Source organism: Squalius cephalus, assembly GCF_949319135.1.
Source record: "Squalius cephalus genome assembly, chromosome: 14".
Classification (NCBI taxonomy): Eukaryota; Metazoa; Chordata; class Actinopteri; order Cypriniformes; family Leuciscidae; genus Squalius; species Squalius cephalus.
The window spans coordinates 31,139,173-31,164,222 of record NC_137135.1 but is presented as its reverse complement, the minus strand read 5'-3'; the positions used below and the strand labels follow the sequence as shown (position 1 = coordinate 31,164,222).

At 38.6% G+C, this 25,050-nt stretch overlaps 2 protein-coding genes across 4 annotated transcripts in view; both read left to right on the top strand.

Moving 5' to 3' along the window:
- The window catches only part of stox2b (storkhead box 2b), an 86,210-nt gene that overhangs the window by 12,160 nt on the left and 49,000 nt on the right, over window positions 1-25,050 (top strand). The window contains exon 1 of one of the 2 annotated variants that reach the window (XM_079892971.1): window positions 24,768-24,831. The exons of the other annotated variant lie outside the window; for it this stretch is intronic. The gene's annotated coding sequence lies outside the window, so the exon portion shown is untranslated. Of the gene's footprint in view, window positions 1-24,767; window positions 24,832-25,050 lie in introns of those variants that run through there. 2 annotated transcript variants of the gene reach the window in all.
- Window positions 1,400-19,036, top strand: LOC307171376 (uncharacterized protein). Of its 2 annotated transcripts, XM_079892975.1 has the most exons (14): window positions 1,400-1,490; window positions 2,319-2,427; window positions 2,580-2,736; window positions 3,056-3,248; window positions 3,699-3,806; window positions 5,662-5,769; window positions 6,306-6,413; window positions 6,907-7,014; window positions 7,551-7,658; window positions 8,195-8,302; window positions 8,715-9,339; window positions 13,202-13,269; window positions 13,904-14,032; window positions 18,822-19,036. In XM_079892975.1, the coding sequence occupies exons 2-13, from the start codon at window positions 2,325-2,327 to the stop codon at window positions 14,015-14,017; spliced, it is 1,908 nt and encodes a 635-aa protein (XP_079749101.1). In that variant the 5' UTR covers window positions 1,400-1,490; window positions 2,319-2,324; the 3' UTR covers window positions 14,018-14,032; window positions 18,822-19,036. The 2 variants fall into 2 exon arrangements, with proteins under 2 accessions (XP_079749101.1, XP_079749102.1); XM_079892976.1 differs by lacking the exon at window positions 1,400-1,490 and having other exon boundaries at window positions 2,181-2,427.

The window sequence follows — 25,050 nt, the reverse complement described above, 5'->3', positions numbered from 1 at the left end:
GTGAATATACAATAAATATTGCTAAAGTGTTTTCTGTCGCCTAGTCCTTCAGCACACTTGCCCTTCATTCAGCGTCGCTCCAATGGGGTTCCATTCAGTCATCTGGAAGACATCCTGTTAGCTCTATGGAAACTGCGGAACAGGGGACACTGGCCAAATGATTCCGGAACTCAATCCCAGGTCTTCTCTCACAGAAGGAAAACAAAGCTTTAAATTCTTGGCTCAGATTTCTTTGTTTTCTTTTGCCTTGTGACCTGGAGTTATGAATGGGCTGCTCAGGCAGGCCAGATGACATTCACACATTCACACACTGTCTTTCACTCACTTGTGTCCTCACTACTCTCTCTTTCTTTCCTAGAAGTTCAGGGTGGTCTCCAAATTTGGAGGGTTAGATGATTTCTTGGCCAGAAAAGAGGCTCAGAAAAGTATGAATGAGGTAGATTTTTATATTTTCTAGAAGTCAGAAAAGTCAGTGTAGGTTAAGATGTTCTAGGTGGTTGTGAGGGTGTTACTAAGGGCTTGCTTGCTTGTCTCTAGATATGGCTGTCATTTGCAAGGCGCTTTGAAATGGCAAATTTCAAACGCTACTTGTTTCTAGTCCATGTCTTGGCCATTCTGGATAAAGCAGTTAGGCTTTTCCAAGAAAATATCCACCATGCCTCATACAGTTCATAGACTAACATAATCCAGCCAGTTAGACTGAGCTTGAACGTTGTGCGTTCTCAAATCGCCTTCTCCAGTGAGTGAGAACAAAATCATCAGGTTTTCATTATTCCAGGCAGCACTTTTGTGCCGGAATAAAGAGCAGTCTGTCTTTTGATAATGATGATTATACAGTAATGACTATCACAACAATGACACAATACGTAGCCGGGATTTGTACCCTCGTTAAATAAAATGATGTATATGAAAAGCTTTTCAGCTTGTTGGAACACACCCTAGTCACACACACCATCTGTGTGTGTGTGTGTGTGTGTGTGTGTGTGTGTGTGTGTGTGTGTGTGTGTGTGTGTGTGTGTGTGTGTGTGTGTGTGTGTGTGTGTGAGTTGGTATTTATCACGTTGTGGGGACAAGAATCTGTTTACACAGTCACGTAATGGGGACCTCTTGCGTTGTGGGGACCAAAAATCAGGTCCCCATAAGGATGACCCATTGAATTGAATAGAGGAACTATTCTGAAGGTGCTGGGCGGAGTTTCAGCATTGGCCCATAACACACGATTATGAGGTAGTGTGAGTGTGTGAAGTGTGTGCTCAGCTGCGCCCCCAAACATTTTTGGCTGGTAATGCACTCACTTCTCCACACACACATTTTCCAATTATGGTTGAGTACCGCCCACTTCCGGGTCCTCATAAGGAAGGAATTCAACAACAACTTGAAAATATAAGTATTAAATTGATACTGTACACGGAAGACAAAGAAGAAGATTATTTACTGGAGATGCCAACTAAGGATCTAAACTTCTGCAGAGGATAAAAGTGAAGCTCAAGGTACGTTAAGCACATATGTATGAAACCAGTTAGGTTAATTAGATTAGGCAGCGGGCTAACGTTAGCTGCTAGCTAGTTAGTGCTAATTGTTGAGGCTAAGTGTGGCCTGACATATTTTTGTGTTTTTCCAATAAGCGATCACAAAATCATACAATGTAATGTTAAGTACTTCATTTCAACTGAAAAGTGTCGTCAGGTGTTTAGTCTGATTGATTGCTAATGAAGGAATTGGGTTATTAAGTCTGTTTCTGTCTAGTTTGCGTGCTGGACAGTAGATTATTTTCTACTTTAAATTAAAGGTAATGTTATGTTTTATTACTTGTCAGGACAGGGTGAGGGGGAGGAATATCACACTTGTGTTTGACTTTTAGTATTGATATCGTTAACAGAGCAATTAAGTAACGTTAGGCAAAAATAAAAACACTGAAATGGTAAGTAGCTTTAAATGAATAAACTTTGTTTTAATTATGACAGTAACTTAAAATAAACTGGGGTTTGTATGGCGAGATCGTTCAAAAGAGTAGTTAGGTTAAGAGCCAAATAAGTAGTTAATTGTCAAGGCTACCTGGGATTATATAGATGTTGGTTTTGTGAGAGATTAGAGCCTAAGTGAAAATGTTGAGTTTATGCCCTCAAGGCTAGTAAGTTAGTCAATAAATGTGATATCCTTGAGTTCTGATTTCTTGTCTTACATTGATACATACGATATCATTGTAATGCAGTGTTACATTACAATAACATTCTTATCTACTTATTGAACATGCTAGTTTAATTCTGCATGTCTCCCCATTTTCACACTATTATTTATTACAATTTTTTTTCTCTCAGTTTGAAATGCCACCACGAATCAGCCCCCTTAAGGATGCCATGCATCATGTTGTTTCGAAGACTGACAAAACATTCAAATTAGATGTGAAGTATATCAATCCAGTGAAAGGTAAGGTAGTGTGATTTATCATTTAATATTTACCATCATATGCATGTCCTAACCATACTGCTGCCAACTATTGATGTCTTTTTGTGTATTTGGCATCCTTTATCTATAAGATTTTATTTTTGGTGAAAAAAAAAAAAATCTGTATTTTGCAGGACGTGGTCTATTCGCAAAGGGTGCCTTTTGCAAAGGTGATTTTGAGTACAGGGGAGATATGATAAATGATGCAGAGCTGCAGAGAAGAAGAACATGTTACCACGCATCCTGTGCTGCATTTATGTTTGATTTCATTTGGCGAGGGAAAACATGGTGGTAAGAAGTCAAGTTGCACCATATTCCTTATGCTAAACCAGGGTCTCTCAAACTCAGTCCTGCAGGGCCACTGTCCTGCACAGTTTAGCTCCAACCCTGATCAAACACACCTGAGCAAACTAATCAATGTCTTCAGGATCACTAGAAACTCACAGCTAGGTGTGTTTGATCAGTTTTGGAGCTAAACTGTGCAGGACAGTGGCCCTCCAGGACTGAGTTTGAGAAACCCTGTGCTAAACTATAGTAAAAAAAGACACTGATTTGGGGTGGTATATTGTAATACTTGTATTCATCCTTTTCTCATGCTTTCATATTTAAGTATTGATGCCTCAAGAGAAGATGGATCGTTTCGGCGGATCGTTATTGATGACCACAAATATCCAAATTGTAAGATGAAGAAAACTGACGTCAATGGAAAGCCTCACCTTTGTCTGTTTGCCCTGGATGACATTAAAGAAGGAGAAGAAATTGCCTATGATTATGGAGGAGAAGACTACCCTTGGAGAACACAAGTATGTTGCAAAGCACACTGTGTACAGAATATATCATTGTTGCAACATGTTAAGCAAGTTGTTGGTTGAATAGATTATAATTTGAATCTATTAGAAATCTATGAATCTAATTATGTCTATAAATGATAAGTTAAGTTACGTTTTAGGTCAGTGTTTCTACCCCACCCCTAAAATTTATACATTTAAAGAGTGAGGTGGTACAGTCTTAGGCCACTTTTCTTTCTGCAAGTTATGTGTGGCATGCAATGGCCTTATTGCAACTTATGGGTGAAATGTAATCACAAAAATAAACTAAAGATTAACTATGTAAAATGAAGACATGTTTTAATTGTAAATGTTTTTGTATTTTTTTTTTTTTTTAATTCTGAAATCATGTGGTATCTGCTTCAGATTTATCTCTTGTGTTTCCATGTTCTAATATCTTGTCATTATGAATGTTGTCTCTTACAGATAACCAGCGTTGCCATTAAAACCAGTGCAGCGAGTGCTTCTGATCCTTCTCTCCAGTCAGAGACTCAGATGGATGATGAATCTGCTCAGATCAACTCTCCTCAACAGGTACGTTCACATTCATCTAGGGATGCAACGATACCATTTTTTTCAGAACCGATCCGATCCGATACCAAAAATTCTGAGTATCGGCCGATACCGATCCGTACCGATACCAGCGCAGTTTTTTTTTAATCAAGTAGAATTTCTATTACTCTGTGTTAAACTGATAAGAACTGAAAAAAAAGAAAAACACCAACAAAAAATATATGATCATAATCTGACATAAATGCTATTATAAACTAGATTAGTGGATAATTCAGCAATAAAATTTAGTCTAGAAAAATCACGAGTGCACAATTAATTGTATAAAATCTGAACATTTTGTGAAAAAAACGTTTAGTGGAGAACAAATTAGAGACAATAAGTGTAACACTAAATCTGGTAAAACTTTACACATTGCTCTTTGTATTGTTGTAAAATACATTCATGAAAAACAAGATAAAAATAGCAATTATTTTATATCCTACTATAAAATTGAGACATTTTTTAAATGTATAGCACAGCTGTTTAATAAGGTAGCAACATAATAGATGGGACAGGACAAGAACGGCTATTAATAATCTTTCATTGCGTCCCTGTATTACGATATGAAAGGCTCCAATACAGTGCGGCCCACAGCGCTTATGCGCATCCCGAGCGCAGAATGATGCTCTTGAAGCAACATGAGTCACAGCGCGCAGCGCGTCGAGTCCGCATTGAAAAGTTTAAAGCACAAAGAAAATACATATGATGCATAGTGTATTATACAGTATCTATCTATGCAATAGTCTATTCAGCATTTTCTTTTAAATTTCAGTTACTGTGCGCGTGAAGAACAAATAGTACCTGACTTTACTCTACTGTTGTGATCTAACAGACACCCGGTGGAAAGTAACATGATTAAGGTACAGCAATAAAGTCCAGCAAGATAAAGTTGTTTTATGTGAAACCATAGACCTTTATCTACAGATCAAGTATAATAATAGTAACATTGAATCATCTTGGAGAGAGTTTCATCGTGTGTTCTGTCATAACCGGACGCGACGCGCTGTTTGAGTGCTGAATGAAGAATGATTGACAGCCGCAGCTGAGGGAAACGTTTACGTGATCTTGAATTTAACACTTAAATATTAATTTATATCTCACATTATACTGTATAATGGCTTCAGAACACTTAAAATATTGTGCACGAAAACTTATGGTGCTTTATAATGTTTGTGGGGCTTAACAATAACACTGAATAGTATACGCACAATATCGGATTTGGATCGGCCTTGTCTGACCGATACCCGATCCGCCAAAAATGGCAGTATCGGAGCCGATTCCGATACTGAGTATCGGATCGGTGCATCCCTACATTCATCACTAAAGATTTAGGTCTACTGTCTCTCTTTGTCATGGTTTAGTGATTTTTAAGCATATTTTGATGCGTATCTGGTGTAAATTAGTAAATTAAACCGTGTAACGACATGTGTCCAGTAGGTTAATGCTAGTGGAGTATTTAGGGCCAGTTTTATCCTTCACAGGGATTTTTTTCTGGATTAATTGTTGCTTTAAAATGGACAGTCACGACGTCCCCACAACACACTTTCAGTCAGTGTTTGAGTTAAAACTTGTGTGTTGAATTTGATGAAACTAGTCCCCATAGGGAACTATAACGTGGTGTGTGAAAGGTCCCCATGAAGGTGTGTGAAAGGTCCCCATGAAGCCGGGTTTTATCCAGATGTGTGTGAGCGCAGACAGGGGTTGACTGGACAGGAATAAATGTTTTAGATGAAGTTGATTTGTCTATTTCTCTGAAATCCTGTGGTATCTGCTTCAGATTTCTCTCTTGTGTTTCCATGTTCTAATATCTTGTCATTATGAATGTTGTCTCTTACAGATAACCAGCGTTGCCATTAAAACCAGTGCAGCGAGTGCTTCTGATCCTTCTCTCCAGTCAGAGACTCAGATGGATGATGAATCTGCTCAGATCAACTCTCCTCAACAGGTACGTTCACATTCATCACTAAAGATTTAGGTCTACTGTCTCTCTTTGTCATGGTTTAGTGATTTTTAGGCATATTTTGATGCGTATCTGGTGTAAATTAGTACATTAAACCGTGTAACGACATGTGTCCTGTAGTTTAGTGCTAGTGGAGTATTTAGGGCCAGTTTTATCCTTCACAGGGAATTATTTTCTAGGTTAATTGTTGCTTTAAAATGGACACTCACGACGTCCCCACAACACACTTTCAGTCAGTGTTTGAGTTCAAACTCATGTGTTGAATTTGATGAAACTAGTCCCCATAAGGAACTATAACATTGTGTGTGAAAGGTCCCCATGAAGGTGTGTGAAAGGTCCCCATGAAGCCGGGTTTTATCCAGATGTGTGTGAGCGCAGACAGGGGTTGACTGGACAGGAATAAATGTTTTAGATGAAGTTGATTTGTCTATTTCTCTGAAATCATGTGGTATCTGCTTCAGATTTCTCTCTTGTGTTTCCATGTTCTAATATCTTGTCATTATGAATGTTGTCTCTTACAGATAACCAGCGTTGCCATTAAAACCAGCGCAGCGAGTGCTTCTGATCCTTCTCTCCAGTCAGAGACTCAGATGGATGATGAATCTGCTCAGATCAACTCTCCTCAACAGGTACGTTCACATTCATCACTAAAGATTTAGGTCTACTGTCTCTCTTTGTCATGGTTTAGTGATTTTTAGGCATATTTTGATGCGTATCTGGTGTAAATTAGTACATTAAACCGTGTAACGACATGTGTCCTGTAGTTTAGTGCTAGTGGAGTATTTAGGGCCAGTTTTATCCTTCACAGGGAATTATTTTCTAGGTTAATTGTTGCTTTAAAATGGACACTCACGACGTCCCCACAACACACTTTCAGTCAGTGTTTGAGTTCAAACTCATGTGTTGAATTTGATGAAACTAGTCCCCATAAGGAACTATAACATTGTGTGTGAAAGGTCCCCATGAAGGTGTGTGAAAGGTCCCCATGAAGCCGGGTTTTATCCAGATGTGTGTGTGCGCAGACAGGGGTTGACTGGACAGGAATAAATGTTTTAGATGAAGTTGATTTGTCTCTTTCTATAAAATCATGTGGTATCTGCTTCAAAATGTTGTCTCTTACAGATAACCAGCGTTGCCATTAAAACCAGCGCAGCGAGTGCTTCTGATCCTTCTCTCCAGTCAGAGACTCAGATGGATGATGAATCTGCTCAGATCAACTCTCCTCAACAGGTACGTTCACATTCATCACTAAAGATTTAGGTCTACTGTCTCTCTTTGTCATGGTTTAGTGATTTTTAGGCATATTTTGATGCGTATCTGGTGTAAATTAGTACATTAAACCGTGTAACGACATGTGTCCTGTAGTTTAGTGCTAGTGGAGTATTTAGGGCCAGTTTTATCCTTCACAGGGATTTATTTTCTAGGTTAATTGTTGCTTTAAAATGGACACTCACGACGTCCCCACAACACACTTTCAGTCAGTGTTTGAGTTCAAACTCATGTGTTGAATTTGATGAAACTAGTCCCCATAAGGAACTATAACATTGTGTGTGAAAGGTCCCCATGAAGGTGTGTGAAAGGTCCCCATGAAGCCGGGTTTTATCCAGATGTGTGTGAGCGCAGACAGGGGTTGACTGGACAGGAATAAATGTTTTAGATGAAGTTGATTTGTCTATTTCTCTGAAATCATGTGGTATCTGCTTCAGATTTCTCTCTTGTGTTTCCATGTTCTAATATCTTGTCATTATGAATGTTGTCTCTTACAGATAACCAGCGTTGCCATTAAAACCAGCGCAGCGAGTGCTTCTGATCCTTCTCTCCAGTCAGAGACTCAGATGGATGATGAATCTGCTCAGATCAACTCTCCTCAACAGGTACGTTCACATTCATCACTAAAGATTTAGGTCTACTGTCTCTCTTTGTCATGGTTTAGTGATTTTTAGGCATATTTTGATGCGTATCTGGTGTAAATTAGTACATTAAACCGTGTAACGACATGTGTCCTGTAGTTTAGTGCTAGTGGAGTATTTAGGGCCAGTTTTATCCTTCACAGGGAATTATTTTCTAGGTTAATTGTTGCTTTAAAATGGACACTCACGACGTCCCCACAACACACTTTCAGTCAGTGTTTGAGTTCAAACTCATGTGTTGAATTTGATGAAACTAGTCCTCATAAGGAACTATAACATTGTGTGTGAAAGGTCCCCATGAAGGTGTGTGACAGGTCCCCATGAAGCCGGGTTTTATCCAGATGTGTGTGAGCGCAGACAGGGGTTGACTGGACAGGAATAAATGTTTTAGATGAAGTTGATTTGTCTCTTTCTATAAAATCATGTGGTATCTGCTTCAGATTTCTCTCTTGTGTTTCCATGTTCTAATATCTTGTCATTATGAATGTTGTCTCTTACAGATAACCAGCGTTGCCATTAAAACCAGCGCAGCGAGTGCTTCTGATCCTTCTCTCCAGTCAGAGACTCAGATGGATGATGAATCTGCTCAGATCAACTCTCCTCAACAGGTACGTTCACATTCATCACTAAAGATTTAGGTCTACTGTCTCTCTTTGTCATGGTTTAGTGATTTTTAGGCATATTTTGATGCGTATCTGGTGTAAATTAGTACATTAAACCATGTAACGACATGTGTCCTGTAGTTTAGTGCTAGTGGAGTATTTAGGGCCAGTTTTATCCTTCACAGGGATTTATTTTCTAGGTTAATTGTTGCTTTAAAATGGACACTCACGACGTCCCCACAACACACTTTCAGTCAGTGTTTGAGTTCAAACTTGTGTGTTGAATATGATGAAACTAGTCCCCATAAGGAAATATAACGTTGTGTGTGAAAGGTCCTCATGAAGCTGGTTTTAATCAAGATGTGTGTGTGAGCAAGGTTTGCTGGACAGGAATAATTGTTTTTTTTTTCTGGCAAAGGTGTGTCTAGCCCAGATGATTCTCTTTAACCGGCGCAGGGAAGGAGTGGTTTCGAGCATGCCTTTGTCTGCATTTCTATCAAGAGACACTTCTGATCCACATGAGGATGTGGACTGGGCACTCTCTGAAGTGGAAAACAATCTCTGCAGACACTTCACAAGGGTTATCGCAAGGGGGAAGCGTGGTCGACCAGTTCCAATTCTTCTGACTTCAAAAATGCTATGTGCCTTAGAACTCCTTGTTAAGCAGAGAGAGGCTTGTGGGGTTCTGAAAGACAATTCCTATATGTTTGCAAGACCAGAAGCCATGACATATTTTCGAGGGTCAGACTGCCTCCGTGGCTTTGCAAAGGTGTGTGACGCAAAGTGTCCCAAGTCACTGACATCTACAAGACTGCGAAAGCATGCCGCAACCCTTTCAACAGTGCTGAATATGACTGACACCGAGATGGACCAGCTGGCAAACTTTCTTGGACACGACATAAGAATCCATCATGAGTTCTATCGACTCCCTGAGAAGACCCTGCAACTTGCCAAGATCAGCAAAGTTCTAATGGCTCTTGAGCAAGGAAGATTAGCTGAGTTCCATGGCAAGAACTTGGATGAAATTGGGATAGATCCTGATGGTGTGGTATTTTATTTGACTTTTGTTTGATTTTCTGTTTACCATCTATTAGGGGTGTAACGATACACGTATTCGTATTGAACTGTTTGGTACGATGCTTTCGGTTCTGTGTTCGGTACGCATTTTCAAACCGAACGGGTTCGTTGGACCATTTTTCCTGCCGACCAAAATTTCGTTATTTCAAATGTAGGCAGGTCGCGTGTGGCAAGCGCTCTCGTTATGTAAGAGACGCCGGCGCGACCACAACATTGTCCAACGTCAAATGGCAAACGTAATGCAAGCGGAACGAAACTGCTCGTTATTGTGTGGTTGACGGACCGTTTATCAGTTTGGACCAGTGCAGCGCGAGCTGATCATGATCATACGACACTGTTACTACACAGCGCTAATAAGAGATCCAGTAAAGAAATCATTTGAATTCGCCACAGAAGTAATAACATCGCTGAGAGATCTTGTGAGAAACATTCACATTTCTCCGTTATTAACGGTTCAAACAGCTCTGACGTGGAAACCAGGAGAAACATTGTGCCATAAATGAACTATCCGGTGTCCACAGATGGATTTACCATGGATTTACTGTAGTAACACTAACTGCAACCATGGAAGTTTGGCAGGAATAGTAGGCTATAATGCCTTCAAGTAACATTACGTTGGTTTTATTTTGACATTAAAATAAACTCGATATTACAACAGAAACGTTTAACTCTCTCTTTTCCAGCACTTTAGACACAGTTGCTCCGTTGCGCTTAAAGAAGATTAAAGAAAATAGTCCAACGCCGTGGTACAACGAGCACACTCAGGCCCTTAAGAGAGCAGCCAGAAAAATGGAGCGCAACTGGAAGAAAACAAAACTAGAGGTATTTCGCATTTCATGGAAGGAGAGCTCAATTACTTACAGAGAGGCTTTAAAAGCTGCTAGATCTGCTTATTTTTCAACCCTATTAGAAGAAAATAAACATAATCCTAGGTATTTATTTGAAACGGTGGCTAAACTAACGAAAAATAAAGCTTCAAGCACCGAAGTTTCCAAGCAACACAGCAGTAATGATTTTATGAACTTCTTCACTTATAAGATTGATAATATCAGGGACAAAATTATAACTATGCAACCGTCTACTACAGTATCGCATCAGGCAGTGCATCGTAGTCTCCCTGAGGAAAAATTGGATTAATTCGTTGATATAGGAGAGGAAGAATTTACTAAACTCATTAAATCATCTAAATCTACAACATGTATGTTAGACCCTATACCAACTAAGCTACTGAAAGAAATACTTCCAGAGGTCATAGATCCTCTTCTTAATATCATTAATTCGTCTTTGTCTCTAGGATACGTACCAAAAACCTTTAAGCTGGCTATGATTAAACCGCTTGTTAAAAAAACGCAACTTGATCCTACAGAATTAGTCAATTATAGGCCGATCTCGAATCTACCTTTTCTGTCAAAGATATTAGAAAAGGCAGTATCCTCACAACTGTGTTCCTTTCTTGAAAGAAATGATCTCTGCGAGGATTTCCAGTCAGGATTTAGACCGTACCATAGTACCGAGACAGCTCTCGTTAGAGTCACAAATGATTTGCTCTTATCATCCGATCGTGGTTGTATCTCTCTATTAGTGTTACTCGATCTTAGTGCTGCATTTGACACCATTGACCACAACGTTCTTTTAAATAGATTAGAACATTATGTTGGCATTAGTGGAAATGCACTAGCATGGTTTAAATCATACTTATCTGACCGTTATCAGTTTGTAGCAGTAAATGATGAGATGTCTCATCGATCACAAGTTCAGTATGGCGTACCACAAGGCTCAGTACTAGGACCGCTGCTGTTCACTCTGTACATGCTACCATTAGGAGAAATCATTAGGAAACATGGCATTAGCTTTCACTGTTATGCTGATGATACTCAGCTCTATATTTCTTCAAAACCTAACGAAACTTATCAATTCACAAAATGAACGGAATGCATAGCGGATATAAAAAAATTGGATGACTCGTAATTTCCTACTTCTAAATTCTGAAAAAACAGAGTTTCTAATTATTGGACAAAAAACTTCCTCACGTAATAACCTAGAATACTATCTAACACTTGATGGCTGCTCTAAGTCTTCGTCGTCGGTTAGGAACCTGGGTGTGCTCTTTGATACCAATCTTTCATTTGAAAGTCACGTGTCTAGTATCTGTAAAACTGCATTTTTCCATTTAAAAATATATCTAAATTACACCATATGCTCTCATTGACAAATGCGGAACAATTAGTTCATGCGTTCATGACCTCAAGGCTAGATTATTGTAATGCTCTACTGGGTGGTTGTCCTGCACGCTTAATAAACAAACTACAGCTGGTCCAAAACGCAGCAGCTCGAGTTCTTACTAGAACCAGGAAGTATGACCATATTAGCCCGGTTCTGTCAAAACTGCATTGGCTCCCTATTAAACATCGCATAAATTTTAAAATATTGCTGATCACTTACAAAGCACTAAATGGTTTAGCTCCGCAGTACTTGAGCGAGCTCTTAACGCATTATAGTCCGTCACGTCTATTGCGATCTCAAAATTCCGGCCAGTTACTAATACCTAGAATATCAAAATCGACTGCTGGCGGTAGATCCTTTTCCTATTTAGCACCAAAACTCTGGAACAGTCTTCCTACCATTGTCCGGGAAGCAGACACACTCTGTCAGTTCAAAGCTAGACTAAAGACACATCTCTTTGACCTAGCTTTCACATAATACATTATAGACTTCTATAATTTAATGTTAGGCTGCATATATTAGGTCAGCCGGAACCGGGAACACTTCCCAAAAATCCTGATGTACTCGTTACATCATGAGAAGAATGGCATCTACGCTAATTTTAGTGTCTGTGTTTATCCCGAGGTTTTCCTGCAGCCTGCCGGATCCAGGCCGTATCCAGATCTGACGAATGACTTTCGCCTGGACCGATGACAACGCAGTGCTGAAGTGCCAACTAGTCTCTCCCTATGGAGGATCCCACTACCACTCTACAGATAAGGCGTTGTCGGGAAAGGCGTTGTTCGTTTCGCGTTCCTACCCCAAAGCAACAAAATAAAATAAAATTCTTTATCAAAATTTATAAGGAAAGACAAGTACTTTGTTTAGGCTTGGCTTGTAGGGAATTCCTAACCTGCGTATATTCAAACGCACATATCTATAGAACCCATTCTAAATGCGCATGTGAACGCCATCAGCGTTTCTCACAGGTTCGCGTTTAAAGTCTGTGTAGAGGGAATGGTGTCGTCTTAGCGGCTACATTGCTTGATCGTTGCGACGGAAGCAAATCAATCAAAACTAACTTTAGATGGAAATAACTTAACTCTGCTGTAAAGCCGAAACAATCTCTGTTTCCTTAAATTATAAGCTTATCTCTGTAAAGCTGCTTTGAGACAATCTACATTGTTAAAAGCGCTATATAAATGAAGATGACTTGACTTGACATTGTAAATACAATTGCTGCCCTCAAATGTTAATCTGAACTAAAATAAACCTTTGTTTATAACTACTACAATATTACATTTCACTTTTTCCAAGGAGCGTTTTGTTTTATATGCTCCTAAGAAGAGTCAATTATAGCTCCAGAATTGCTCAAAGTAAAAAAAAATCATACTTTATGATGTTAGTTTTAATAAAAAAAAGAATAAAAAAATTAAATCAAGGAAATTACTCTGGCATTTTTTTTCTTTTTGCTGTATCAAAAACGTACCGAACCGTGACACAAGTGTATCGTATTGAACTGAAACGTAAATTTTGTGAACCGTTACACCCCTACCATCTATTCGTATACCAGGTGTTTACGATCCATTATATACCATTGTTAAGCTGTACTTTGAACTTCCACAGAAACGTTATTGACTGTGATGAGGAAGACGGGAGCATACAAGAGGGACACTGTTCATCTACTGTTGACGGTTTGTATTACTGTCAAAATACACTACTACATTTTGCAGTTATTCATAATTTTCAGTCACGTAACTTGTGAAGACCTGACAGACAAAAATATTGTTCTAACATCATAGCCAACATTAAAGAAGATGCTTCAGTATGCTGAACAAATGTTTTTTTTTTTGACGAAACGGCTCATTGTGTAATGAATCAAATGCCTCCAAGCTATTCTTCAACTAAATTACACTAAACATTCATTCTGGAGTGAATATTTTTTTGTGAGTTTACTACCATAAAAAATATATTTCATAGGAGAAACTTGTACATTTTTCATTTTTCATAAAACACTAGCTGATCTGCTCTCTTCTCGTGTTGGTTGTGTCATGGCACAAAACGAATCATGTCAGATGATTAAGACATGAAATAAAATGGTTATACTCAATTTACTTGCACTTATATTTGATTAAATGTCTGCTGGAAAGATGTAGTTCAATTATACTTGCAATAATGAACAATTGCACAGGTTTAGGGTTTATTGTACTTTAATGATTTTAAATAATTAGTGCATAAGTGTGACAAATAACAGTGTATTGTCAGCATTCTATAGTACATTTAAATTGTATCTTTCTGAAAATGTTGAACTTTGATTATTTTCCATAGAACCATCAGCAGAGGTGGCACTTCCTCCTACCAAGAGGAATGACATGCCGCCACCACCCAAGAGACCCAGACCACCATCAGATGAAGAGATGCCTACAGGAGCCAGTGCTGTGAGGCCTTCTTCCAAAGGTGAACTCTTTACACATTTCTTAGACTAAATTAGACCCTTTAGGAGCACTTTAACACCCAGATCTCAGACCAGGGGCCTCATTTATAAAACTGTGCGTAGGAACCTTACTAAAAGTGTACGTGCGCCCGAAAGCCAAAAATGGCGTACGCAAAAAAATATTCAGACTTATAAAACCGTGCGTACGCCAGAACCTGCGCAGAATTCACTTTATAAATCCCAGTCAGCGGAAGATTGTGCGTACATGCATCTCCACCCGAAATAACCATATGTGGAGCTTACGACGCCTAGTTTTACTATGCAGATCCTCATCTACATATCATTTGACTACATAACTGAGGGAAGGAGGTTGTTCCCCAAAATCTCGCAATACATGGCCCCGGTCATCCTCTCCTTAATACAGTGCAGTCGCCCTGTCCCATGTGCAGAAAAACACCCCCAAAGCATGATGCTACCACCCCCATGCTTCACAGTAGGGATGGTGTTCTTGGGATGGTACTCATCATTCTTCTTCCTCCAAACACGTTTAGTGGAATTATGACCAAAAAGTTCTATTTTGGTCTCATCTGATCACATGACTTTCTCCCATGACTCCTCTGGATCATCCAAATGGTCATTGGCAAACTTAAGACGGGCCTTGACATGTGCTGGTTTAAGCAGGGGAACCTTCCGTGCCATGCATGATTTCAAACCATGACGTCTTAGTGTATTACCAACAGTAACCTTGGAAACGGTGGTCCCAGCTCTTTTTAGGTCATTGACCAGCTCCTCCCGTGTAGTTCTGGGCTGATTTCTCACCTTTCTTAGGATCATTGAGACCCCACGAGGTGAGATCTTGCATGGAGCCCCAGTCCGAGGGAGATTGACAGTCATGTTGCTCAGGAACCCATCTGTAGTTGTTTAGAGGGTTACTTGGTTGATGCTAGAATCTACTAGGTGTTTTGTGGCACTAGTAGGAACTGTAGCTGTTCTAAAAATGAAAACACCGAATCAGTAATAACTAGCCTAACCCCTGGAGCAGTTTGAGTGGATGGATGCATAAAAATAACTTGCAGCCAAGACATTGATCCTAATATATTTTCCTTTTCTCCAATGACCATTTCAGGCCAAGTGACTGAATGTAAAAATCACTGTTTGATTGACAGTGTAATTCTATTTATAGGTAGAGTGCAAATTAATTTCTCTTGCAATATAGATGCTGACATAAATACTAGGGCTGCCCTCGACTAAAGTTTTTTTTTTTCTAGTCGACTAGTAGTCGTTCATTAAGCTATTAGTCAACTAATCGCATTTTTATATTAATAAGCCATAACTCATAATAATGAGCCTTTAATTGCCTATATAATACATAGCCTAATTAGCGATCAAGCGCACACTTAAAGTTCCGCAGCGCACCGGCAAAAATAATGATTGAGTGTGTCTTGTGTCAGAAGGAGACTGTCTAAACAAACATTGTAATAATTTATTGATATTCTCGGCTGCAGAGATTAAGTCGATGATACAGACTCGTCATCTCCGCAGTGACTCGCATTTCATACGGATTACATAATCTGAGTATTTATTTTCCACTTGAATTGATTCGTTTAAAAGCAGACATTTCAAGCTTTCTATAGATATATTTCTCACGTGTGAGGCAGGGTGGGAATTATGTAATTTTAGGGGCAAGGCCATTTGGCCTCCACCTTTTCTTTTTTTTTTAGGGGCACCAAGGCCATATGACAGGGCACAAAGGCCATTGAGTACAATTCGATGGTTTTCCCATTCAGATTGATACCATAACATCCTAATTTGGAATAAGACATGGATTATGACTTTTTTAATAAAAAAAAACATTTTTTAATGAGAGAGAGAGAGCGCCATTACATCCAGAAGGTATACACCCTCACACAACAATAGAAACAACATAAATGCCAATAAAAGCATTCAGAAACAACACAAATGCCAATAAAAGCATTCAAAATATTCATTCAGTCCTCTATATCATGTGAGTGTGAGAGAGAGAACCATTCCATCCAGAAGGTATACACCCTCACAATCATTATTGCTCAGCGCTCAACGCAGTTTGCTTCGCGCTCCACTCAAATCGCCCCCCGCTCGCTCCAAAAAAGGAAAAAAATCTACATGTATATCACTTGTAGCGGTCCCCAAGCTTTTTTGCGCCACAGATCGGTTTAATATCAGACAATATTTTCACGGACCAGCCTTAAAGGTGTGGCGGATAAATACAACAAAATAAAATGATACGAACGGCATAAAACCTGGGGTATTTTTTTTAGCCTATAATAATAAACGTGAATCCAATGTGTGGGCCTACTAGCAACTTTATTAGCAGCATCCTCTAACATCGCGCCTAAAAACAACTGAGAAAGTCTGAACACAAACAAAATGCCCCCAAAAGAAAAGAATCTCTATGTTTTCGGTGCTGATGCGATGTAAGGGTGGCGCTGCTGCCAATAAAGCACCTAAAAGCTGTCACAACGAACCGGCAAAATTAATGATTATGAATATGTAAAATATAGCAGGAGACATTTTAATTGTTTACTAATAAACCAGTTTTTTTTTTTTTTTATGTCTGTGTCGGCTGGAAAGATGCTGACTCGCGATCTTCGCAGTAGTGAACGCGCCAGAGAGAATTGCACATTTCATACGGATTACATAAGAGAGAAGTCTGTTTTCTTTCGTTTTGAATTGTTCTGTTTAAAAGTAGACATTTCAAGCTTTATATATATGTCTCAGGTCTGTGAGGCAAGTAGGCTATACTTGTCTGTAACATTGTGGTTTTTTTTTTTTTGTGAAATAAATTTCTAAATAAATGCGACTTATAGTCCAGTGCGACTTAGGCTAGGCCTATACTGTATGTGTTTTTTCTTCTTCATGGCGCATTTTTTGACTGTTGCGATTTATACTCCGGAGCGACTTATTAATAGTAGGCTACATAATGGTTTGGAGTTTTTGAACTCCATTATTGAGCTGAGTTTTGACTGAAAATAGTCTACTGTTGATGACTGTGCAAGACAGATGGATTCAGGGTCAGGCTTGACTAAGCATGCATCAGACTCGTGGTGTGAGCGGAGCGAAACTGGAGCGGGAAATAGGGCGACGCTCTGTCCTTTTGAAATTGCCGCTCTGCGCTCTGTCCAAGATCCGCCCGCTCGCGCTCCCCGCTCGCTCCCGCTCCACTCCGCTCACATGCTCTGCTTTATACATGGAACTTGGACAGGGCCAGGGCACACAGGCCACTGTGGCCGTACGATGATTTTTTTTTCACGGGGCATGAAGGCCAAAGTGTAGGGCAACGGCGGCCGTGGCCGCGGTATAATTCCCACCCTGGTGTGAGGCGAGTATACACTGAGTTTCGGCTCATTTCTGTGATGCTCAAGTTCACTGAGACAGCAGAAAGCACATCCTGATTGTTTTCATTATTTTACAAAGCACAACATTTTGTAGTTATTGTGAGTTTACAGAAATAAGAGTTGAACCTTTACAGTTTGCATTACTCTGTCCTTTTATTCATACAGATAAGAGTATTGAAAGTTAAATGATCGCGCCGGCGCCTGTATGTCCTGCGACTAACCGACTAATAAAAGACCTAATAAATAATAATTATAAAAGACCTAATAAATAATAATAATAATAATAGTCGCTTTGGTGCATTTCTCACATCACTATTTACATTTGCACAACAGTTAGTTCAACCTCCACAACATTTAGTCATTTGTGCACATCATAGTAGCAGTTTCTCATTCCTTCCAACAAACTGCAAATGCTTTTGGACATGCATCTATTGCTTTCATACAACTCTCTGCTGTTTTATAACATTATCATTTGCTTATGTCATGTCAGTCAAAATTAACTATACTTGTGAATGCTGAATAGTCATTCCATATAAAACTAATAGTCCTCATTTCATTGCTTGAGTCATTACATACAAAAATGTTGAACTAGTTATCAAAATCTGTCAAGCAAATTTTACACTTTTTTTTTAAATTATTATTATTATTTTTCTGAAAATGCCTCCTAAATTGAATAATTTCTCTCAGGTGAATCTCAGCTTTCACTAATGAGGAACATCTGGATGTGCATGAATGATTACAGTACTATGTACTGTATGTTGTATGTTCAGTTCCAATATGTACTGCAATATTGTTTACAGTTGTGCATAGCTCTATGCATAGCTGTATTTATTTCATTTGCACAATGCTGTGAACAAATTAGAATTGCAAAGAGCATATGCAGTAAAAATGTGAAACATACATATTCAGTGTCTTGTACTCTGTTACCTCACTAAATACAGTAATGTGTAACTTTACTGTATTTTTCAAATGGCTGTTCAAATAGTATATAGTGCTATCTTGAGCATGTACAGGTAGTGTTACCAAGATCTGACTTTTTTGCAATGGAAAACATTTACAGAATAAACTGTCATAATGAAAACATAACCAAGCCATTTGACTATCTTGTTCATAAACAATGGTATCAGGACTTTTCATCTTGATGACACTGACACTTTCATTGACATGAATACTTGCTTTTGAGGAATGAGCTATCCATTTTGAGCAAGTGATACGCTTTTGCAGGTTATCAACTAGGTTTTGCAGTTTGTACTAATTGTTCTGAGAACTGCTTTAACTGTTGTGCAAATGTAAATAGTGATGTGAGAAATGCACCAAAGCGACTGAGAAAAACTGTAATAACCAGACCTAATAAATACTGATAATAGGATTCAGAACTTCGGATTGGAATTCCAGCACACACTTTATCATTTCAATTGTTTTTTCTGTCCACTTTTAGGTAAAAGTACCCAGAAGACACCCTGGCAGCAGACAGAGGTGCAGGCGGTGAAAAGGCACATGAAGCGATTCATCACATTCATCACATCGTTCATTGTACAAGCAAAGAGCGACTGTGACAAATGTTTAAAAGCTGAACCAGAAGCACTGAAGAACCGCGATTTGAAGACCGTAAAGTTTTACATTTATTAGTAGTGAATAAATGTGTTGAAGCTCAATTAGTAGTAGATTTTGTTTTATTTTTTATAAGTATCAGGTGAATGAGTAGCAGCTGATGCTGGGAGGTTGGCCGAAAAAATTACAATTATAGAAAGAATAGTTTGAAGTGGAAAGGTTTAAATGTTTGACCTGTGGGTATGAAATGGGTTGGAAAATATCCAGACAATAATTCATTACTTGCATGCAGTCCTTTGTTGCAGTGAAAAAGTTCTCCATTCACATATAATCCACTTCAATCACACTAATATTCCAATCAATTGTAAGAACAATCAATCGATCCAAACAAATATTCTGCATGTTGAGGAGATGATTACAAGCACAACACTAGGGCCTGGTTTCACAGACAGGATTTAGATTAAACCAGGATTAGGCCTTTAGTTCAGTTAGGACATTTAAGTAGCTTTTATAAACGTGTCTTAGAAATAAGCATTACTGGTGTGCATCTTGAGACAAAACAATGGCACTTGGACACAAAGGACTTAATTTAAGATGTGCTTTCAGTTAAAACGGCTTAAACACACACTTTAGTCTGAGACTATCTTAAGGCTGGTCTGTGAAACTGGCCATAGGTGTTCTATGCAAGAGTGAAGCTTGGTTGTAGATTGAACCCATTTTTTTTAAGGGCAAATGGACAAATGCAATCTGAGGAATTACTTCGTATAAATGCCTATTATTTGTCATTAGTAATATATTTCTTGTTCTATCTAGGTCCCCACAAATCAAAAGGGGAAGTTGTGTGAATTATGCAAATTAAGTCCCCACAAATCAAATAGGAGGTTGTGTGAATTATGCAAATTAGGTCCCCACAAATCTAATGGGAGGTTGTGTGAATTATGCAAATATTATGCAAAGTTGGTCCCTATAAGACATGTCAACTCGATTTTTCAAAAGTCCCCATAACGCATGGTCAAATCATTACTTCATCAATTCAGATATCTGAAGGCGTGTATAAGTTATCAAAGCTATGGTAAGTATCCCTAATTTTTTTCATACCTCTAGAACCTTTAGAAAGGGTGGTCCCCACAAGTGATGATCATAAAGTTGGTCCCCATTCAGCATGGAAACCAGTATGTGTGTGTGTGTGTGTGTGTGTGTGTGTGTGTGTGTGTGTGTGTGTGTGTGTGTGTGTGTGTGTGTGTGTGTGTGATGACTTGTTATTCTAGTTGATTAAAGCATTGATTACAGCTATTTTTAAATGTTCAGGTTGCCAGTTTGCTGCAGGGTGTTGGCAGATCAATCTTTATCATCCATTTCCTGGATAAGAAACAATGCAATAAATGAGTAGCTCACTCGAAATAATACCCATTTTGTCAGTTTTTAACCTTGTCGTTCAAACCCTAAATTATTTCCTTTCTTCTGTGAAACCCGACAGAAGGCAGTATGTCAGCGCCGCTCTTTGCTATAAAATGAGCATGGATGATCAAAAAGGCTAAAAAGCATGAAATAATAAAGTATCATAAAAGTAGCCCATGCAACTTGTGAGCCGTATTCCAGTTCTAATGTACCTATTTGATATTTTTGTATTTGAAAATGTAGAAAGAGGTTTTTTTGTTGTTGTTGTTTTTGTTTTTTGATGCATTAAATTCATCAAAAGTGTGTGTGTGTGTATATATATATATATATATATATATATATATATATATATATATATATATATATATATATACACTCACCTAAAGGATTATTAGGAACACCATACTAATACTGTGTTTGACCCCCTTTCGCCTTCAGAACTGCCTTAATTCTACGTGGCATTGATTCAACAAGGTGCTGAAAGCATTCTTTAGAAATGTTGGCCCATATTGATAGGATAGCATCTTGCAGTTGATGGAGATTTGTGGGATGCACATCCAGGGCACGAAGCTCCCGTTCCACCACATCCCAAAGATGCTCTATTGGGTTGAGGTATCAGGTATCAGGCATCAGAGGATGGTACATGGTGGTCATAAAGGGATGGACATGGTCAGAAACAATGCTCAGGTAGGCCGTGGCATTTAAACAATGCCCAATTGGCACTAAGGGGCCTAAAGTGTGCCAAGAAAACATCCCCCACACCATTACACCACCACCACCAGCCTGCACAGTGGTAACAAGGCATGATGGATCCATGTTCTCATTCTGTTTACGCCAAATTCTGACTCTACCATCTGAATGTCTCAACAGAAATTGAGACTCATCAGACCAGGCAACATTTTTTTCCCAGTTTTCCCGCCTCAAGGTTGTGCGTGTTGTGGCTTCACAAATGCTTTGCTGCATACCTCGGTTGTAACGAGTGGTTATTTCAGTCAAAGTTGCTCTTCTATCAGCTTGAATCAGTCGGCCCATTCTCCTCTGACCTCTAGCATCAACAAGGCATTTTCGCCCACAGGACTGCCGCATACTGGATGTTTTTCCCTTTTCACACCATTCTTTGTAAACCCTAGAAATGGTTGTGCGTGAAAATCCCAGTAACTGAGCAGATTGTGAAATACTCAGACCGGCCCGTCTGGCACCAACAACCATGCCACGCTCAAAATTGCTTAAATCACCTTTCTTTCCCATTCTGACATTCAGTTTGGAGTTCAGGAGATTGTCTTGACCAGGACCACACCCCTAAATGCATTGAAGCAACTGCCATGTGATTGGTTGATTAGATAATTGCATTAATGAGAAATTGAACAGGTGTTCCTAATAATCCTTTAGGTGAGTGTGTGTGTATATATATATATATATATATATATATATATATATATATATATATATATATATATATATATATACACTTTTGATGAACTTTTATATATATATTATTCTATATAATTTTATAATTTCTTATAAATACATTGTGTATTCAACATTATCTTTCAAAAGTTTGGGGTCAGTAAGATTTTTAAAACCACTATTCAGCAAGTATTCATTAAATTGTAAATCAAAAGTGACAGTAAAGACTACGTTTACAATCCGATTATAATGGGATTTTGTCAATATCGCGAATAAACTTTACTTCATGTAAACAAATACTTTGATCGAACTAATGCGATTAAGCTCATAACCATAATCGCTAAACTCTGTCAACACAACTCGCTGCACAGTCTCTGCTCCTTATCTTCATCTTGAGATGGTGCGAAGTACGTGACGGCAGCGTAGGCAACTTCAGTTACAGCACCATTGCTACTGTATGTTCATCACAGCACCGAATAATATCCAATACGTCCATAGAAGTGTGTTTTGTATTTGACTTAAGAGAATTATGCACCTATTGTATGTGAGTACATCATTTGTGCTATGCATTGGGGTATGTGACGAATGGTGGTAAAAATAACCACACTTTTATAGCGAATAATGAAAATAGCATGTAAACTGGAGCTAAGAGTTTTGCTTGTCATGTAAACATCTTACTGCGATTAAGTCCTTACTATTATTGTAAAAAAAATTACAAATAGATTTCTATTTCATGCTGTTCTTTTGAACTTAATTTTTTTTTTTCAGGATTTGTTGACAAACTGAATCACAGTTTCCACCAAAATATGAAGCAGCACAACTGTTTTCAACATTGATGATAATAATAAATGTTTCTTGAGCAGCAAATCAGCATATTAGAATGATTTCTGAAGGATCATGTGACACTGAAGACGGAGTAATGATGCTGAAAATTCAGCTTTGATCACAGGAATGAATTACATTTTTAAAAATACTAAATTAATAATTTTAAATTGTAATACTGTTTCACAATATTACTGTTTTAGTGTATTTTTTGAGTAAATAAATGCAGCCTTGGTCATCATAAGAGAGAAAAGAAATCTACTGTAACTGATACTGACCTAATCCAGTGACTTCTAAACTCTGCAGAACATCTCTTTTTTTGGTGTTTCTTTGAAGAAAGAAAATAATAAATGGTCGGATTGACACCAGGGTGAGTAAATGATGACAAAATGTTCATTTTTGGGTGAACTATTCCATTAATTCCTTAAATACTCTGTCAAGTCTAACATATAATGAAGATATGTATATCTCTGTTATTGCTTAGTGCATTTTAGGCGATATAAAACAATTTCTCACTTTTTAAGCGTTTGCACATGTCTAAGCTGTATTTTTATGAAACTGAGCTGTGTTGTTTTAAATCGGAGCCTAAAAAAAGGCTTTATTTTCTTTCATTTTATTCTATTCTGCCATGATGGTGTGTTTCCAAACTACACACAGCTGAGCTGAAATTGCCCTCTTCCAGAATGTCTGCCGAAAGTTACAACAAAGCAGGGACTCTTAAATCAACCCTGGATGCGAGTCTGGCACCGGACCCCAGGAATAAATTACTAAAATATTATATTGCTCAAATCATGATGAAGTTTCCTCTCCGGGCTGCGGGCCAATGCCCATGTGCTGCGCCGCTGTTGAATCGGAAGCAGTGGAGATCACAACGTATTGATGACCATATCTCAGACGATCCTGAATCTCAATGAATCATTCAAGAGAAAGACAGGACTCTTGTTTAAGATTTTTTTGGACACTGCTCAAATTGGCCTCGCCAAATGTATGGTGCACTCATTATGACTTCTATGATAAAACTTTCGGCACTGCGCTCATTGCCAAACCATGATTAGCCTTGGCGAGGATCGCTACGAAGCCCTCGGAGAGACACGGCGTATATTAATGCCAGCCAAGTGCTTAACTTAACGCCACGGTGCCACGCTGAAGGTTTGGACCGAAGTGCTTTACAATCAGACCATTAAAAGTAGTGCTCTGCACGTTTGAAGCCAGAATACATTGATTCTACGGTGATGATTATGAGCGAGCAACTCAACAAAGACGTTGCGGTCATCTTTCGGCTGTGAAATGGCAGGGGGGCAATAGAGATAGCTGTTCCTGCTCGTTCCCGGTGCCTTTGAAGAGCAGAGGGGTTTCCCTTTAATTGCTTGGATTTCAATCGACTTCACATGATGGATTCTGTTTGAAACTGCTGCGCCGAGCTCTCTAATGAAGCAGCGAGGAGCGAGCGGGCCCTCGTTCGGTGGCAGGCTGCCTGACTGAAGCTGTCGTTCGTGCACAGGCGACCTAGTTGCATAAATTCAGCGCAGAGTTCGAACCGAGTTCACCGCCACTTTCACAGCTATTGATCTCGCAGGCTGATCAGACGTCCCATTTATTTTTTGTTATGCTGTATTTTTAATGATGCATCTTGTATTCTCTGAAAAAATATTTATTTGTGTGTTGCCTTTTTTTTTTTGAGAGAGAAAATTGAGATTTCTGCTCTGTTCTAGTTCTTTTTAGGTTTGACATCACTGAAACGTTTTATTTTTTGCTGTGATGTTTGTACTAACAGGCAAAATTGCACAAAAAAAAGAGAAAGACTGTGGAAAACATGCCATCAACAGATCTATATTTCTGGTTCTACTTTAGTACCATCATGACATTTTGCATTATGACATTATTTTCTGGACAAATAAGCACCCAAAATCAGAAAAACAATCAGAAAAAAATATGCATTTCTTTTTTCATGCGACCTTTCATGTAGTTAAATCATTAGATCTGACCCGCAAATCAGTTTTTGCTTTCTGCATTTTGTTACTGTTACAAGGGTGAAAGTCTTCATCCTGTCCTCTAGAGGGAAACAAAGAGAGGAAATTTAAGGTTTTAAGGTTTCCCAAAAATGTAAATTGTCATTTACTCACCCTCTTTTTTTCTTCTTCAGTGGAACAGAAGTTTTTTTTGTTGTTTTTTTGTCCATACAATGCTTCAATGTTGTTCCCAGCATTCTTCAAAATATCATCTTTTGTGTTCCACAAAAGTGAGTCATACAGGTTTGACACTACATGAGGGTGAGTAAATCATGATGAGACTTTAATTTTTGGTTGGAGTATAACTTTAAATGCTCTCTTAAAGTTGACATGAAATCAAAATTGACCCTATTTACTTTGTTAGTGCATTTTACTAGTCTTGTGGTGAACAATTAATCCGTGCAAGTTAATACACAGAAAAAAATTGTTTGCCGTGGTAATCTTTAATCAAAATATGAAAAGTTACTTCCGGTCTGGAAT